Source organism: Myotis nattereri (genome assembly GCF_964212035.1).
Source record: "Myotis nattereri genome assembly, chromosome: 17".
Taxonomy (NCBI): domain Eukaryota; kingdom Metazoa; phylum Chordata; class Mammalia; order Chiroptera; family Vespertilionidae; genus Myotis; species Myotis nattereri.
The window spans coordinates 20435733-20455469 of NC_138092.1; the positions used below are offsets into that span (position 1 = coordinate 20435733).

General features: G+C 33.4%; 1 protein-coding gene across 2 annotated transcripts in view; it reads right to left on the reverse strand.

Annotated features, from left to right (window-relative positions):
* CSMD3 (CUB and Sushi multiple domains 3) overlaps positions 1–19737 on the reverse strand; it is an 879736-nt gene that overhangs the window by 517434 nt on the left and 342565 nt on the right. Inside the window, exons 8-9 of one of the 2 annotated variants that reach the window (XM_081111574.1) lie at positions 14612–14689; positions 8172–8259 (exon numbers count right to left, since the gene is read on the reverse strand). In XM_081111574.1, coding sequence (XP_080967700.1) covers positions 8172–8259; positions 14612–14689 — 166 coding nt within the window. The remainder of the gene's footprint in view (positions 1–8171; positions 8260–14611; positions 14690–19737) is intronic. The other variant, XM_081111575.1, reaches the window with a different exon arrangement.

The window sequence follows — 19737 nt, forward strand, 5'->3', positions numbered from 1 at the left end:
CTTGTTATTAAAGTAAATTCACCAAAACAAATATACCTCAAATATTTCATAATTGTTTGTTGTTATTGTTTTTAAAGTTTTTCATTGATTTCTAGAGAGGGGGAGAGAGAGAAACTATGCTGGGTGAGCAATACCTCTATCTGCTTGCCTCCTGCACGCCCCCTACTGGGGATCAAGCCGGCAACCCAGGCTAGTGCTGTCACCAGGAATGGAACCAGCAACCTTTTGGTGCTTGGAATGACACCTAATCAAGTGAGCCACATCAGCTAAGTTCTCAGAAAGAGAAAACTCTTTACTCTTAGTTTTGATATCTGGAGGATTCATATCTAGAACAAGAGGAAGAGCAGCCATTTCACCATCATGAGACATTCAGCACAAGATTCAAAACTAATATACAAAGAATTATGAAGAAAAATGTTTTAAAAGATAGCAAGTAGCTCAGGCCTAATTGTCATTACTGAGGAGCTGAATCTGTGCCAGAAAGAACTTCTTCTACAATTCTTGTTATTTGGAAAAAATAATCATTTGTAAAGTGGTCACTGGGTATTCCCTTATTTGTAATATTTATGTAAAAGAGTTTAACAAGTTACCTTATGACATACAAATTTTGCCTCTCCCTTTTTTTGTTTAAAATTATATAGTATTTGTAAAGTGTAAATCACGGTGTTATTCCATCAGTTGGGAATATATACAAATCCATTGTCTACTTGGCAATCTCCTTCACGGGCTGTATCTACCTCTCCACTTTGTACTTACATTCAACAATAGCATGGTTTACAGAGCTCTGTGTTTCTGCCTATGGCCCACCCTCACCCTGAAAATCTGTAATTTCACATCAGAGTATATCATAAACTTTTTTTCTATACAATCTAATATTCCCTTTTTATCTTTGTATCTGTAGCAATTGATATGTCTGACACATTGTAGGCATGTAGTAAATGTTCATTAAATTGAATAACTGTAATGTTTGTAGACCTAGCTCAGTGGTAGACTCTGCCCTCTTTTTTATCCTTTGATTCTAAGTACTTTGGAAAAAGGAATATGGAAATTGTATATTTAGGCTCACTGAAAAAAACTACTTGAAAATTTTATCTAATATGAGATCTTATCATTCTAAAATATTATTTGATAAAAGCTTATTTTACATACTTTAAAAAGGTTGAACTTATTAAGCTAGGTACAACATTCTTAATCTTTGGGGCTATGCCAAAAAGAAAAGTTTTCTTTTTTAAACCACACATTATAAGCATGCCGATAAATAAACCAGACAGGGCAGGTTCTGTTCTCATCGAGTTTGCATTCCAGTGGGGATAGACAAACTCTATCAGTGAAGATCCAAATGCAAAATAGAAATCGCATTAGGCCTTTCCAAGGGAGGCAATTTACTACAAGACATTGGTTATAATTGGGCAATGAAAGAGCAGGGGCACTTAAAACACAGCCTGCACTCAGAGATTAGTGTAACTAGAACTCAGGGGATGGATTTATTTGTTGTTGTTAGTTTTGGTGTTGGTTTTTGTTTTTGGTGTGTGTGTGTTTTAAGTGAGGGTACTGTTGAGCCTGCCATGTCCAGGAGCCTCCAAGGCAGAGAGAGAAGAGGATGAGCCTGGATTCACCCTATTTTACATCTTTCCGTTTCCAGCTAGTGTCAGTGGCTGGTCAAAGTCAGCAAGAAGCCTAGGAAACTGAGCCTATAAGGCTCATTCCCTAACTCTCCCATGATAGACAGCAGAGCAGGGAAGGTCTAAGAAGTGAATTTGAGGGCAATCAGATCAGGGACCAGCACAGAGATAGCAAACAAATGAATAAACAAGTAGAACAGTATCCCATAACAAATACTATAGAGAAATAATATCAAAGATAGAGTGAGAAATGTCTAAAGGGGTCAGAAAAGACTTTCTAGCTCTTTCCAGATCTTGGCTAGAGGAAACTAATGAACTCAATAAACTGACAAACAAAATAGAAACAGGCATGGATGCATGGAACTGACGGACAGCTATCAGAGGGGATGAGGAAGGGGGCCTGGATGAAAGAAGGTGAAAGGATTAGCCAAAGACCTATATGCATAACCAACCCATGGGCACAGACAACAGTGTGGTGATGGCCACAGGGAAAGGGGTTGAGGTGGGGACTGGGTGGAGGTGGGCAAAGGAGGGGAAATGTGGTTGTCTATATAGTGTCAACAATAAAACATAAAGTTAATAAAAAATGACTTGTTAGGGAGGTTGTATTTAATCTGACATATTAATAACAAAGAGACATTACTGGAATAGGCATCTGCCAGAGGGTCCCCAAGTAGGAATAAGCTAGATATGTTTCAAAAACAAAAAAGAGGCCAGGATAGCTGGATCAGAGTGGGATATGAGGAGAATAATCCAAAATGGGCTCATTGAGGGAAAAACAGAACAGGTTCTATAAGGACTACTTTTAAGAGTATCAATTTTATTCTAAGTCCAAGGGGGACGTTATTAGGGGATTTTAAGCAGAGAATTGATCAGATCTGTGTTTTGAAAAAATCACTCTGACTGATCTCTGGTGAATGTATCATAGATAACAAGAGTAATAGACAGATAATTTAGTGCTGTTTTAATGGTTCAAGGGAGATGACAGTGGCTTAAATTAGGAAGGTCTTTTTGTTTTGTTTTTATTTATCTTTATTGTTGAGAATATTACATGTCTCCCATTTTTGTCCCATTCCGTTGTCCCCTCCACCTGGCTCCCACCCCACCCCAGGCCTTCATTACACTATTGTCTGTGCCCATGAGTTATGCATATCATATATATGTATAAAAGCCTAAGCGACCATTCGACCTGTAGCTATAACACACACTGACCACCAAGGGGCAGAAGCTCAATGCACAGGCATGGAAACATGGAACAGACTGATGAATCTCAGAGAGAAGTGGGTAGGGGAGAGGGTGGTAAGAGATTAACCAAAGATCTTATATGCATACTAGAGGCCCAGTGCATAGATTCATGCACTGGTGGGGTCCCTCAGCCTGGCCTGCAGGGATCAGGCTGAAACTAGCAGTTCCTTCCCTTGGTCTACTCACTACTATTTTCTTGCCACTCATAAGCATGATTTGATTGCTCCTTGTATTACATCAAATAATCAAATAGCATAGATTTTTGGGACTATGTCATAGATTCTCCTATCTTTCTACATTATCTAATTAATGGAATCAACTCATGTTGATTTAATATTCTTTTTTTTTAAATTAAATCTTTATTGTTCAGATTATTACATTTGTTCCTCTTTTTTCCCCCCATAACTCCCCTCCTCCTAGTTCCCGCCCCACCATCCACCCTCACTCCCCACCCACTGTTCTCATCCGTAGGTGCACGATTTTTGTCCAGTCTCTTCCCGCATCTCTCACACCCCTTTCCCCCCCAAGAATAGTCAGTCCATTCCCTTTCTATGTCCCTGATTCTATTATAATCACCAGTTCATTCTGTTCATCGGATTATTTATTCACTTGATTCTTAGATTCACTTGTTGATAGATGCATATTTGTTGTTCATAATTTGTATCTTTACCTTTTTCTTCCTCTTCCTCTTCTTAAAGGATACCTTTCAGCATTTCATATAATCCTGGTTTGGTGGTGATGAACTCCTTTAGCTTTTCCTTATCTGTGAAGCTCTTTATCTGACCTTCAATTCTGAATGATAGCTTTGCTGGATAAAGTAATCTTGGTTGTAGGTTCTTGGTATTCATCACTTTGAATATTTCTTGCCACTCCCTTCTGGCCTGCAAAGTTTCTGTTGAGAAATCAGCTGACAGTCGTATGGGTATTCCCTTGTAGGTAACTGAGTTTCTTTCTCTTGCTGTTTTTAAGATTCTCTCTTTATCTTTTGCTCTTGGCATTTTAATTATGATGTGTCTTGGTGTGGTCCTCTTTGGATTCCTTTTGTTTGGGGTTCTCCGTGCTTCTTGGACCTGTAAGTCCATTTCTTTCACCAGGTGAGGGAAGTTTTCTGTCATTATTTCTTCAAATAGGTTTTCAATATCTTGCTCTCTCTCATCTTCTGGCACCCCTATAATTCTGATGTTGGTACGCCTAAAGCTGTCCCAGAGGCTCCTTACACTATCCTTGCATTTTTGGATTCTTTTTTCATTTTGCTTTTCCGGTTGGGTGTTTTTTGCTTCCTCGCATTTCAAATCATTGACTTGATTCTTGCGCTCCTCTGGTCTGCTGTCGGGAGTCTGTATAATATTCTTTATTTCAGTTAGTGTATGCTTAATTTCTAGTTGGTTCCCCAATATAACATCGAGGGTCTCATTAGTTTTCTTGTAGATCTCATTAAGTTTATCGGCGGCTTCTAAACAGTTCTTGAGAGACCTTAAAAGTGTGGTTCTGAACTCTAGATCTTCCATTGACAATTTTGTCCTGTTTCTTTGTCTCCGCATTTTGTTATGCTTCCTTGGTGCACCCCCTAGTGGTCTTTGTTCGTGGTCTTATAGTTAAATCTTGATTGTTGTAGCTAATTCCAGGGAGGGTTTGACCTCCAGGCCAAGTGGCTATGAGAATCAGCTGTGTCAGCAGTGAGAGAACTTCTGTCCTCTAGGGAGGTGCTAATCTAGCCTTTGCCTGAGGCTATCCGGCAAATGCCTCTGTGCAGGGCTTGGGCGGGGCGGGTCGCACAGGATCAACAGGGTGGGCCGGAGAGAGCAGTTATGGCCGCTCTCAGTCCTGTCCCCAGGGGCTCTGCCTCTCTGAGTCCCAGCACCCGCTGCAAAGCTCAGAGAGAAAGCTGCACTCGCTCTGACCGAAGCTAGGCAGTCCCGCTTCTCCCGTTTGAGTCTGGGTCCCTAAAGACTCGCCCGGATCTGGAGCTCAGAGTCTGCGACTCCCTCCCGATTGAAAACGCCAACCGCGCCCTCCGCCACCAGCCCGCTCCGCGCACTCCGCACCTCAGAATTTGACTTCAGCACTGCGCCTCCTCTGAGTGTCCGTATGCGTTTCTCTTTCCTCCTAGTTGTAGGACTTCCACTCAGCCAGCGTTCCAGTGGTTTTGGGTGATGTCCGTTCTGTCTTTTAGTTTCACTTTTGAAGTAGTTGTTCAAAGCAGCAAACTCCGGCGTTAACCTATGCCGCCATCTTGGTTCTCCTGATTTAATATTCTTTACAATATCTAATGCCGATGATTCCCTACAATCTCTGAATATCAATTATGTTCAACTACAAACTTAATATTCCCACTTGAAAATATTTAAATCACTTAAAGTTTACAATATCAAAACAGAACTCTTGATTTTTCTCCACAAACCTCTGGATTTTCATTTTACAATGTTTAAGCTAAAAAAAAGGTATCTCCATTATTTTTTTTTGTTTTTCTTACTTTCTACATCAAATTATCATTGAATACTGAGAATTTTAACTTTAAAATGTATCTTAAATCTGTTTAGTTTACTGTCCTCACCACTGGAGTCCAAGTCCCCACCATCTTACACCCAGACTAGTTCAGCAGCCTTTTAACTAAAACTTCTCTTTCCTTGAATCAATTTATCTAAAATATAAAGCACGCCCAACTGAAAATATAAGCTGCGCTAGGCCACCCTCTTACAACTCTTTACAACTTCCCATAATAGGTAGGTGCCCTAAATGACTGAAGTAGCCTAGGGGTGACCATGGTGAAGCAGAACAGGCTTTCTCAGCCCAAAGAGAGCAGCTGTTCACTGGTTGAACCAGATGTCAACATGAACATACAGTTGTTTCAGTTGCTAAGTCTAACAGTGCAAAAACTGTGTGTGTGTGTGTGTGTGTGTGTGTGTGAGAGAGAGAGAGAGAGAGAGAGAGAGAGAGAGAGAGAGAGAGAGAGAACTCCGTTGATTTTTAAATATTAGCTCCCACATTATAAAAACACTGTTTAAAAAATCTTTAATTCATTAGGCTGAATGGATGCCAACTAGCTTCCTCTGCAAAAGAGATCCGGTTTCCCTCTTATCTCCTCAACTTCATTCGATGCTTTTAGACTCTCTGATCTTTACTTTCCTGGAACAGTTAATCAAGCTCTTCCTCACTCTGAGGATCTCCCTTCCTTGTCTGGCAAAGACCAGGGAAGGAGGGTGAGACTGGGTGGAGGTGGGCAAAGTTGGGGAAAATGAAGGAGATCTGTAATAATGTCAACAATTTAAAAATTGTCCATCAAAGAATGAATATATATATATATATATACACATATATATGTGTGTGTGTATATATATATATATATATATATATATATATATACAAAATATGGGGGGAAATTATTCCAGTAAATATGAGAGTGGGACCTTCTTAAATTGGGTGGGCTCCCACCATGACATTTTTATTCTCTCTCTCTCTCTCTCTCTCATAAAACACAATTTTAATTTTTTTTTTACTTTAAAGCACTTATAAATTTGTGATTACATCTGCATGTGTTCATTTTTTCTTATTTTCTGCCTTTAAATTATAAGAAATATGGAAGTCATGTATTATGTCTGTTTTATCAGTTTCTAGTACAAGGCCAGGTACATAATGGACACACAATAGATAAAGAAATAAAGAATATATTTTTTTCTGAATTTCTCTTCCTATCTATACCAGATTCTAGTAATCCTTTAGAACCAGTTCAATGTTAGCATTTTGTGACCCTTACCTCCTAGTCTCCAAAACACCGTACCTTGTCTGTGCTTCTATAATATTTCATACATTCTTGTTTTAAATATACATATATTTATTTTAATTTCATAGAGGAAGGGAGAGAGTGAGAGTGATAGAAACATCAATGATGAAAGAGAACCATAAATCGGCTGCTTCTCACATGCCCCTCACTGGGGATCGAGCCCGCAACCTGGGCATCTACCCTGACCCGGAATCAAACCATGACTTCCTGGTTCATACATAGGTTGACGCTAAACCACTGAGCCATGCTGGCCAGGCACATTCTTAAATGATGATGACCATATTACAATGTAGTCCTGTGTGGGATTCTTGATGCCTAATATCTATGATGGTGCTTGAAACATAATTGAAAGATGATCTTAAGACTTGAAATCCACTATACATAATGGTATTTAACTCACTGTATTGCTTTTATAATAAATTGATTTCCAATAAACCATATATTTTTGAAAATAGTGGGGCAAAGTAAATATTAACATTAATAAAATTCATTTTATAGCATACTATAATAGCAGCTAGCATTGAGTACTTGTTTTAAGATCTATGATTTCTACCACGCATAACTTATCTCATGTAATCTTCCCCTCAAGGATATGAGGAAATAAACTCTTGGAGAAGACAAGATAGTTTATGGCAAAGATGGGATTTGAATGAAATTTGCCTTCAAAATAAAATGTAATGTAGTGACTAAAAGGTTTTAGATTCCGAGAGTAATGAGTTCAAATCTAAGTTTCATCAAGTTATTAGCTGGGTAAACAGATTGTCAATTTTCTCACTTGTAAAGAGGGGCTAAATAAATATATGCTGGGAATTTTTAATAAATAAAGAATGCATGTAAATGCTTACCATTTTGTAGTCTATAAACTATAAATTTTATTTATCGAAGCTGAGAATTTAATTGATTTTAGTAAGTCACTTAGTATCATTTAGTATTTTACAGATTTTTAAAACATTTTTATTTGTAAAATGCTATAATCAGAGGACAACTGAAAATTCAAGATTTAAAAAATATTATTTGTTAGTAATGTAAAATAATGGCTACCATAAATATAACATACATGCTCCAGGTTCTTAGTAACTTAATTTAAAACTAACAAAATTAATACTATTTTAAGATGGTGATAAAACATATTCATGTTTACTTCCAAAAAATACATATAAAATGTTTGCAGGAAGGTTTCACAGGCAGTACCTCATTTCAAACTCATCATCACATGTGGTAGATTTGATTTACATGTTGCATAGAAGGAAATTCAGACAAACAAAAGTGAATGACTTACCCAATATCAAACAACTAATAAGCAGGAGAACTCAGATTCAAACTCACGTCTTTCAAATCCAAATCCCATCATTTCCCTTAGTACATGATGAGAAATTAATCATTTAAACTCCAAAAGTGCTCTTTAAAGTTTTTTTTTTATTTGATACTTTAAAATAATAAAATAGTGTTAATAGTAACACATCAACTAAATTTTAATTAAAATAAACTTTAACAAAATAACGAAATAAACAATTAAATATTACCTAAAATCTGATCCAACTCTCTTCCCATTTTCTGGTTCACCTGGATCTGGACATAAATTGGAAGCTGTTTTAATACCTCCCTCATTTACTGTAACACAGAAAAGAGAAAAAAAAGAATCAAAACCTATGTAATTAGAAAAGTAAGGATATTAATTTTTATAATTACATAAAATATATTCCTGCATTTTGTCATTACAGTTTAAATATCAAAAGTTAAAATAAAATTCTATAATCTAGTAATGAATACAAAACAATTTTTTCTATTTATATACCTAAAAAATATTAAGTTTGATGGTCATATTCTAAATGACATACTATTATGATATTAATACATCAACAGTTAACAATTTATTTTTAATTACCATTAAATTGTGAAATCTCTGTATATGCATTCCCAGGGCATCAATAACAGAGTTTCCATTAATTATTTGCAGTAAAGAAGTCATAACCAATTATAACAGTGTAATTTGGATACCTATTATTTCTAAAGGTGCAATAGAAAAATAAGCTATTATGAAAAAAGTTTAAAATTATTAATTTAGGCTACAAATGCCAAAATAAAACTATGGGGCAAATTACTAAGCAAAGCCTAGAATCTGTAATAATAAAAGCGTAATATGTTAATTAGACTGGCCGTCCTTCCGGACAACCTTCCAGACAAAGCTGGGGCTGTGAGAGCCAAGTGAAGTCGCATTGGCTGCGAGGGCCAAGCCCCTTGCATAAATTTTGTGCATTGGGCCTCTAGTTATAATTCTGATAAATAAAATAATGACATATCCTCTAGCAATTGTCATGACTATGTTTTACTTAGCCATTGTACACATTTTCAATAGTTTCTTCAGAACACCCAGTTAATGAAATATTAATTAATATGTTCAGTGAATGTGACCACATTGGATAAATTCCTAAGATAGATAGCTTATTAATGGAAATATTATAAAACCAGATAATTTTGAAATATCTGATTGATATCATTTCATAAATTCAATTGTATAAGAAACTGGAGAATAACTTCTATTTTGCTCTTCATGAATTTATCTGCTTGGGTGGTCAACACACAATGCAATATAAAGATGAAGTATTATAGAATTATACACTTGAAACCTATATAATTTTATTAGCCAATATTAATCCAATAAATTCAAATAATTTTTGTAAAAAGAAAAGAATAGTATCTTTCAGCAGAGATTTCAGAAAAGAAAAAATATATAAACCTTGTAATGGTTCTCATTTTACACAATGGATTAAAATCACTGTGGAGCTTTCTTTAAAAAATAAAGATGGCTACTTCTACCTCTAAATACTCTAACATATTTAATCTATGGCAGGACCTGGCATTAATTTTGTTAATTTTTATTTTATAATAAACCTCAAAGTGATTCTAAAGTAAAGTCAATGTTGAGAACAGCTGGATCCCTGCATCATTTATTTCAGACTAGTCAATATGCTTAAATTGATTTATCAAATAGCAAGATAATTGTCAGATGATGGCCCAACATTCATGTCTCTAATAATGCTGACATATTTTCAATTAGATATTAAATTTTACTTTTGTATACTTTATTCTATAAAAAACCACTTGCCTAAATAGCCATAGCCCAACAATAGTCTTATTGCTGACTTTATTACATATTCATTGGTCAAAGCACGTGATATGTATGTTGCCTTGGTCTGTTGACTTCCTATTTAATTCCATTTTACCTGTCTTTGGTTTTTTTGTTTTGTTTTTTGGTGTGTGTGTGTGTGTGTATGTGGCTATTCTGCTACTTTTGTTGATATCACATATAGTGGACAAATTCAAAGGCACTAACCAATAGTTATCTATAGTTTATATTTTCCTCACAGCTTGAAAAAATTACCTCTTTGCTTATGACTTTCAAAGTATAGTTTTGCCATCTTTTCCAAGTTCCTTTCTTGTTCCTTCAATGACTTACTAAACCAACAAAATTCTTGCCCTAACTGGTTTGGCTCAGTGGATAGAGCATCGGCCTGCAGACTGAAGGGTCCCAGGTTCGATTCTGGTCAAGGGCATGTACATTGGTTGCGGGCACATCCCCAGTAGGGGGTGTGCAGGAGGCAGCTGATTGAAGTTTCTCTCTCACCGATGTTTCTAACTCTCTATCCCTCTCCCTTCCTCTCTGTAAAAAAATCAATAAACTATTAAAAAGTAAATAAAATAAAAATTCTTCTTGTCATCTCATGTGCATGCTCTAACCAACCTGACCAAGATGCTTTTGTGATTCCATTATTACTCAGCTCCAATCCATCTTATTTGCGGACTGAACTTCCTCAAACAAAATTTTTATTACTGTTCAATTCTATTATTCTGAATTTCTAGTATATTAATTGTATTTCTCACTGGTCATCAAGACACATCCATAATTCAAGAGCAACAGATTCTTTATCATTCTGCAATTTTACTTGTTATATCCAACAGGTCAGAAATGCCTCCAAGTGACAAAAGTGGTTAGCCTTGCTTATTCTATGCTTTCTGCTTTCTCCATATCTCCATGTTTTCCCTTTCTTCCACTTTGTCAAAATCCTATTTAATTTTCAAGACTCATATCATGTGCTACTTTTTACAAAATATAATCTTTCATTTTTTTCCAGATTATTCACAACCCTCTTTTTATATATCACGGAAAATATAGAGTTAATTTTAAAGTTATTTTATCATATTATAAAAGAGTAGTTTCACATTCTTTAGTCCTAGGCACACAATAGTATATCCCTGATAAATATAGTTGGAAGACTTATAATTATTTTAATATACCCACAATGCCTAAAAGGACTTAATAACAGTAAATATGTCCTAGTTGTATGATTAATGACTATATCCTTGTATATGATTTTCAATGAGTCAAGTATTTTCTATGGAAGCACTATCTTTTACATCTTTAAATGGCTTTTATAAAAATTATTATATATTTTATAAGAATAAGCATCTTCCTTTATTGCAAAAAAATTTTTTAGCATGAGATAGAGAAGAAAATAAGTGGTATGACTATACTTACCTACTCTATTATATTATAATAGATAACATTATATTACAATATATAAAAGATTATGTGTTGATAATCTAGAAGTACTTTATTAAAATATTAGAAATAAAAAACAATAAAACATATTTTTTTTCCATTTTTTTGTCATTATTGCCTCAAAAAGCAAGCCGGGGTTGTATAAATTTTTATAATAGCTAAAACACATATTTAGCACTAACTATGCATCAGAAACTATTCTACATCTATGTTACGTGTATCAACGCATTTACTCTTCACAACAACCTTAAGAGTATCTACTAATATTCTACACTTCCTTCAGGTGAGAAAACTGAGGCATGGAGAAGTTAGAAATGTTTCAAGGTCATACTGTTAATTAATGCCTTAATCTAGGTTTTAACCTTCGCAGATTGATTCAGGAAATTTTACTCTTAGCTCTTGAGCCCTATCTATTGTCTAGAAATCTCACCAGGACCAAACAGCATCATTACTTAAAACTGAAAACACTTTCTAGACATTTTATCTGAAAAAGCAAAGCATAGATGTTACTTTCACCATTTTCACTTAGTTAATCTCAGATTTTAATTATTTGTGTCTATTTGGGATTGTGCTTTAGAACAATTGTGTTTTTGAACATCTGCTATATGGAAACGACTTCCCAATTTAAAATGCAAAGATAACAGGAAACCTTCTGCATGATATATGTATTTAATGTTTATTGATTAAAAAAATTTAAAATAAAAATAAAGAAAATGTATAATCACTTATTTATCTGATATTTAGAAATTTATAATTACCCAAGTTACCTAACTTGTCTTGATGCCAAGACATTCAAATGAAGTTAGCATTCACTCACTTAATCAGCTGCTTCCACTACATAATGCTATTTAGGTAACTGAACAGAGTGGTCACTTTTAAAAAATATATTTTTATTTATTTCAGAGAGAAAGGGAGAGGGAGAGAGAGAGATAGAAACATCAGTGATGAGAGAGAATCATTGATCAGCTGCCTATGGCATACTCCCTACTGGGGATTGAACCTGCAACCCAGGCATGTACCCCGACTGAGAAACCGTGATCTCCTGGTTCATAGGTCAATGCTCAACCATTGAGCCACACTGGCTGGGTGGTTGATCACTTTATTTCTTGCAAAATGGTAAGAACATAAGTATTGTTTAAAAGTTAAAATACATGAACAGGGTGCAGCCTGTTGAAAAGAGCATTACTATGAGGCATACCCTTTTGCTCTGATCTTTAAGTGTTTTATTACTATTATCAATATTTCAACATGAGTCCTTTTTCCCCAGACATTTGTGGCAAAAGAAAGGACAAAATTGATAGCATTTTAAAAATCAAATAAATTGTCATTTCTTATAAAATTGAAGTGTCTTTATTATATGTATTTATAAATTGTTATATGAGACTGTACTTTATTCATTCACTCTTTTACCTTCTAGCATGGTGCTGCAATGGAGAAGTAGCTCAAATAAAATTGTGGAATGAATGAAAGTATGGATTTGAAGAAGATGAAAAAAATAAACAAAATGACGCATTATAGGAAGCTCACGTTTTCTTTATTATTACACCTGAATATTCTAGAATTTAGTAGAAAATTTGGCAAGATTTCTAGTTCACGAAATCCCACATTTTTAAGTATAAGAACTTGTATATATACTTTTCCTTTCTCCGCAAATGTACTCTTTTTGAAGAAGAATAACAAAGGAGGAATATAGACTATTTAATTTTACTCACTAAAGTTAGAAGAAAAATCAGAATTAGCCATCCAAACAACCAAATGCTCCCCAGGAGGACTACCTGCAGCTTTTTGAACCTCTTATTAATTTGTTTCTTGATAAACTTTACAGGTGCTGTCATGGAAAGACATGCTTTGGCAGTGTGTGTAGTTCATGTCCTGTACAATTTTGCTCATGTCTGGCAGTTCCAGTAACAGAATTTAATGTTTTTACAAATACCACAAGCTTTACTTTTTTTTTTCATTTGAAAGTGTCATATAAAAATGCCTCCTTTTAAAATTATTTGGTCCTGTGTTTAATAAATGATCTCAAAGAAATGAAGCCCCAAATGCTTATTTGATAACAGATATATAATAATGATAAAATTGAAATATAATCTTTTTCTTTAAACAACCAGAGAATATATTTTTGAAAGTAGTGATTAAGTATTAGATAAAAATTATAGTAAAATAAAATGTAAAATAATGGCTTATTTTGTGACTTTAAAAATTTGGCATAAGTTGTTTTGATTGAAGTGGGATTATTTACATCCAAAAATAAAAATAAGTAAGTACAAGAGTGTTTTTCTACTCACATAAAATTCAATAGAGAAGTACAAAATTTGTTATAAATTTATTAAGTAAATTAACTTTTTTGTTTCATATTAATATTTTTTGGCCTATGAAATTTATTGACAATTTTAAAGCAAATATTCTTTAAAGAATTTTTTAATCCAGGTCACCCCAATAGCCCCCAAATACTGTTATGTCTGTTTCCTTTCTTGATCACCTTCATAACCCATGTACAAAAAAAATGAACAAAATATATATGCCCACTAAGGCAATATACCAAGTATACAGAGTTACATACATATTAATGTCTTAATAAATCTAATATATTTTAGTATAAAAAATTTGAATTTTCTAGGATATATAAAAGTATAAAGCAGGTAGCATATAATGTAGCCTCATTTTGGCTACATTGTTAATCTTATTTACTGCCAACATGTTATTGTAGAAGTCAGATGCTGTGTCATAAATAGCTTCTTTCAAAATTTATAATATCTATCTGTGTAAACAGCAAGGCAGGGATTTCTACAAATTGCTATTGATTTATACTACAAAAATGCATACCGCTCCTAAAATTTTTATGTTTATGTATAGTAATGTAAATAAATGCACTCATTTAGTTACTCATAATAAGATTCATGGATGAACGTCATAATTAATTCACAAAAGACTATTGAGATAAAAGGTTTGGATATTTAAATTCAAATTAAGTATATATTTTTTCCTTAAATAAAAATTTGTTATTAATGCCTTTCCTTAGAAAAGTAATTTTGTTGAAATTTAGATATGATCAAACAAAAATTCCTACAAGAAACCTCTGATTTGAGAAATTTCACTCCTTTTCTTCTTTTAAATCTCATATCCTGGAATTACAAAACTAGAGTATTATCAACATACTAAATCAAAAGAGTTTATTTACCTTTTGAAATAAGCTGAGCTTGGGAGTGTATCATATTAATCCATTAACTCAATATACATTTAAATACAGTAAGTTACTGAATAATAATCATGCATGTTATATAGATATTAATGCAGTTAATTTGGTAAATATACAAACTTATAAAACACACACAAACAACACAGACATCACAAACTTCACTCTTGCACTAGAGAAAGTAACAAAAAAAGGGGTACACTCACAGATAGAAAACTTGTTGCTGTTGTCTTTCCCTGGAAACAATTTAAATCCTCTAGATTTAAAATCTATGGCCTTTTTCACTATTTAAGAAAACAAACAAAAACATGTATCAGGATATACAATTTTAAAATGAAATTCAAGTTAACAAATCTTGTTAGCATGGATTTATGCAAGTTAAAAAAAAAAACTGCTTTCTTAAGCTTAATATAGGGTATCCAGAAGAAAAATTTAGAAAAGAAAAATTAGCAATATAATCACTAAGTAGTAAAATACCAAGCAGTAAAGAAGGGTTTCTAAGTGTTCTATGGGGAGAATCCTGCATATACATGTAGGTATTTTTTATACTATTCAAGGTTTTTATGAGAGCAAAACATTAATACTTTATCATAAACCACTTGAATTCTTCAAATTTTATGTATTAAACAGGACAAATTAAAATACTGAGACATAGAAGTGTGAAGAATTTAATGAACTTGGTCTTTAAAATAAACTAATGCATTTTTAGGTAATTTAGCCTAACTAAAATGTTGGGGCACATTTATTAAATGGCATAACTTGAAAAATTAAAATATACTTTACCATTTCTGCCAATAACCATTTCCTTTCATAGTCATTGGTTTTGACAATATGATTGATATTAATCCATATTGTTTAAAATTTGTGAAACTGAATTACAGCTACTTGTTGGAATTAATCTAAAATGTCTGTCGAAACCGGTTTGGCTCAGGGGATAGAGCGTCGGCCTGTGGACTGAGGGGTCCCAGGTTCGATTCTGGTCGAGGACATGTACCTGGGTTGCAGGCACATCCCCAGTGGGGGATGTGCAGGAGGTGGCTGATCGATGTTTCTCTCTCATCGATGTTTCTGACTCTCTATCTCTCTCCCTTCCTCTCTGTAAAAAATCAATAAAATATATTTAAAAAAAATAAAATAAAATGTCTACTACTCTTTTTCTAAAAACATTTTTTAAAGTATTTTGGATGAAAAAAAGAATCGTTTCCTTTTAAGTAAAAATTATTTGATTGAAGTTGCTATATCATTTTTAAAATTGATAAACCATAGTTCGGAATACTATTTAAAATTTTAATGATACCAAGTAAAATAAAGAAAATCTATTTAATTGAAACCCCACTAATTAAAAGTTATGCAATCTTATTTAACAAGATTTTTAAATATCAATCATTTTCTTTTAAAAAAAAAAATACAGCATGAGCAAGTAGGCGAGGGATATAGTTAACTTCCTCAGTTATAACTTAGAATTTTTTACAGATTGGTCTTTATGAGGCTTATAGGTGGGAATAATGGGAAAAAAAATAGGCAATTAGGTTTTATTCATGCCATGAATTTGAGAAACACAAAACTGTTTTTGTTAGTTTTAAATGACCATTTCACTAATTGTACTTTTTCATTTTACCCAATTATGGATATTTTATTGGTTTTTAACAGTTTATGATTTTTTTTCTTGTTAATATTTTCAAAAGTAGAAAGGTAGAGACAGGATCTGATGGGCTCCTGGAATAAACAAATAACTATCTATCCATACCACTTTTTTTAAAAGAAGATATAATGATCCCTGGAGCAGTATTTTAAAGAGACCTGATTCTTGCCCTGGCTGGTTTGGCTTCATGGTCAGAGTGTTGGCCCAGGGAACCAAAGGGTCACAGGTCCGATTCCTGGTAAAGGGCAAGTGGTGGCAGTTCTATCCCCCTGTGTGGGAGGCAACCAACTGATGTTTCTCATGGGTGTCTCTTTCCCCCTCTCACCCTCTCTCCCTCCTCCCTCCCTTCTACTCTCTCTAGAAATCAATGGGGGGGGGGGAGGGGGAATCCTCAAGTGAGAATTAAAAAAAGAGAGAGAGACCTGATTCTTAGCAAATATTAGTTGTGTGGTTTTAGACAAAAATCTGCCTTTTTACCTTGATCTCTTTTTTTTCTTTCTTTCTTTAGTTTTTGTTAATCTTCACCCACTAATATATTTCCAATTGATTTTTACAGAGACTAGGAGGGAGGGAAGAAGGGTGGGAAAAGGGGATGGAGGGGGGAGAGGGGGAGGGAGGGAGGGACACCAATTGGTAGCCTCCTGCAAGCACCCCAACAGGCAATCTCCAACCAGGCTGGATAAAACCAACCATATACCTGCCCCTGACAGACCCTTTGGTGCACGGGGTCTCATACTCTAACCACTGAGCACGCAGGCCAGAGCTTGGGTTCTTCTCTTAGAAATAAGAAGCTATGATCAGAGGACTGCTCAGTCTCTTTACAATTTTGAGATTATTTATGACCCTTTATTTATAGTGTAAAAATGACTACAACTCTCTCAAGTTGTGCTTTTAGTTGTAATTCTCTTCCTCACACCCACCCTTATGGTAAGCTAAAGTTTAGTTCTACTGGAGTTTTCAACTGCTCTAAATTTTGTTTCTGCCATTTGTGAATGTTCTAGCTGTCTTAAAGTTCCTTTTAACAAAATTTGCATTTTGTATTTTGAAGTATAATTGTCGTTTCTACCAATTCAAAAATGTATTATAAGTAGGAATTCTACCTCTTCTTTTCTCTTCATTTTAAGATTTAAGTACTGCAAATGAGTCTAAAGATTTGATGGTAGTGTCAACACAAATCTGTGATTCTAAAAAAAACAAATAAAAATTTAAAAAAGATTGCAAGCCCACAGAAGAAAAGTCCATATGGTCAAAGAGCTCAGCTGGATAATGCTGTTACTAGGAATAAGAGATGTTGAACACTACAAAAGCTGTGTGTGTGTGTGTGTGTGTGTGTGTGTGTGTGTGTGTGTGTGTGTGTAGAAAGGGTACGTTTCTGTGATGTACTTACATTTAAACTTGAATATTTGGTTGGGTGAGGTTAGGGGACAACACCTAGCTAAGAAGGTGCCACCTCGGTCCAAACAGTTTGAAATAGGACTTAACCTTATATGTTTTCTTTATAAAGCATTTGTCAATTTAAATTGAAAAGAAAAATCAATATTTTTGAAAGTAAAAATTATAAATATTGTAATACAAATGCAGAAGATAGAAGGCCAAGAGAATATCTATTGTAAGAGACAATAAGGAGTAAATTGAAAATAACAAAGTTTAAATTCACAAAAATTTTAAATGTTAAATGATATATCCATACTTAGCATCCTTTTATAATTTCAATAGAACACATATATAAAAAAGATGAATATTTCAATTAACAATTGCAAGACCCCGCTCTAAGTCATGTATCAATGAAATGTTAAATCTGAAGTGTATGCTATAAAAATGTAAATTCTATTGTGTATTACACAGCATATACCTTAAATATTGACATGTGATCAAGCAACTAGGGCTTCTATAAATCCTATTAAACATAAAACTAAAATGACATTTTTAATAGTTGTATTTCAATAATAAGCATTTAAAATTTATTTTATCATAAAGATAAATTCAAGTATGCTGTGGTCTTTTATGTTTCAATTTCTTCCAGTGTACTGTGTTTACACTTTTAAAAACTAAATATATTGAGGAGACATAGGTTAATAAGATCAGATACGTTTTAAGTGTACATTTTTATGAATGTGATCTGTGTCTTGCATTGTGGGCCCATCACCCAAAGTCAAATCATCTTCCATCACCACATATTTGGAAAAACTTTTGAAACAAGGGAATAGTATTGTACATGTCTGGTACGTGCATGTGAGTGTATGATTGAATAAATAAATTCAATAGTGTAAATTCTGGCTCATTTAACAAAGGCATTTTTTGGGAAAGAATTTTCTTTACTAACCATGAATTAGGAAGGGAGGAACCGATAAAGAATGTTCAAGGTGAAGCATTTTTATATTCACAGCTATTTTTAAAACCATTGAAACTATGTATGTTCTAATAATTATTAAATAAAATTCATTAAATGCAAGACATAGACATTCCTTTGTTTTCTTCTTGTTTTCAAATGCTAAGCATTTTTGTTTATTGTATTCACTGCTTTTTAGGTTTAACATGATTTTTTTAGCATAATAGAAATATTTTATAATGTGGGGAAAGGTCTGGCAGACCTTTATTTATTATGGCATTATTTAGTAAATGTTATCAGAACATCCCCAACCCCATTCATTTCCTACTTAGATGATATTCTAACACAAATAAAGAGAAATAGAATGCAATATTCATTTTATTACCTTAACTTTTCAAATTTATAGTATTTATTTTTACAATAACTTATCTTGCAAGTGGCAATAGCTGCATTTCAAATGTGTGATTAAATCAGATCATAACTTTTCTGAAAAATAACTTTTTTAGAAAGTGGTTTGTATCTTGTCTTGTTTAACTTTTCAAATGTACAATAATACCTTTCCCTCCCACTGCATTTGATATCATGAAAGCTGGATGAATAATCCCTACTTGTTACCTTGAATTATTATTTTATCTTTATATTTATACTCAATAAACTATAGTGATATAATGATTTTTAGTTTTCATTTTAGTTATTAAAACTAATGTGTATTTGAATTTGAAAATATGGCACATGTCACTACTGACAGATTTGTTTAATTTGGTAACAAGAAATGTAATATATTACTAACTCACTAACTAGTAATTCCAACATAAGTCAGTATAATGTTAAAACCCATTGCGTTATTTGTGGCATTTCCGCCACTGGATTAAGAGTTGGAAGACCTGTGTTCTAGTCTCATAATACACAGGGTACACTGTTTAATTTTTCTGTTTTATTTAAGAGATTCTTTCATTTACCACTAAGTATTCAGGTGTAGAATTTTAACCAAAGGAAGAAGGAAAGACAAATATAATCAGAATTCTCAATTCTATCTCAAAGTTTAAAATTGTGTTTAGCAATTACAAAAGTATGTGACTGTGTTAGGAGGATAACTTTTCATCATTTTTTTTTTAAATAAATGGTGGATCCCTGTTATGGGCTTAAAAACATTACAATTTAACACTTTTTCTTATACCCCATACTGCAAAACAAAACATTTCTTTTGCTTTTTTTTTTCTTGTTTACGTGGCTTATATTTATTAATATAAATTGCATCAGAAATTTTAAAAGCACATTTTAAGGTGTTATTTCTAAATAAATTAATAAATAATAAACTCATTTCATGTTAAATTTTTATTTAAACATTATTATTCAAAATG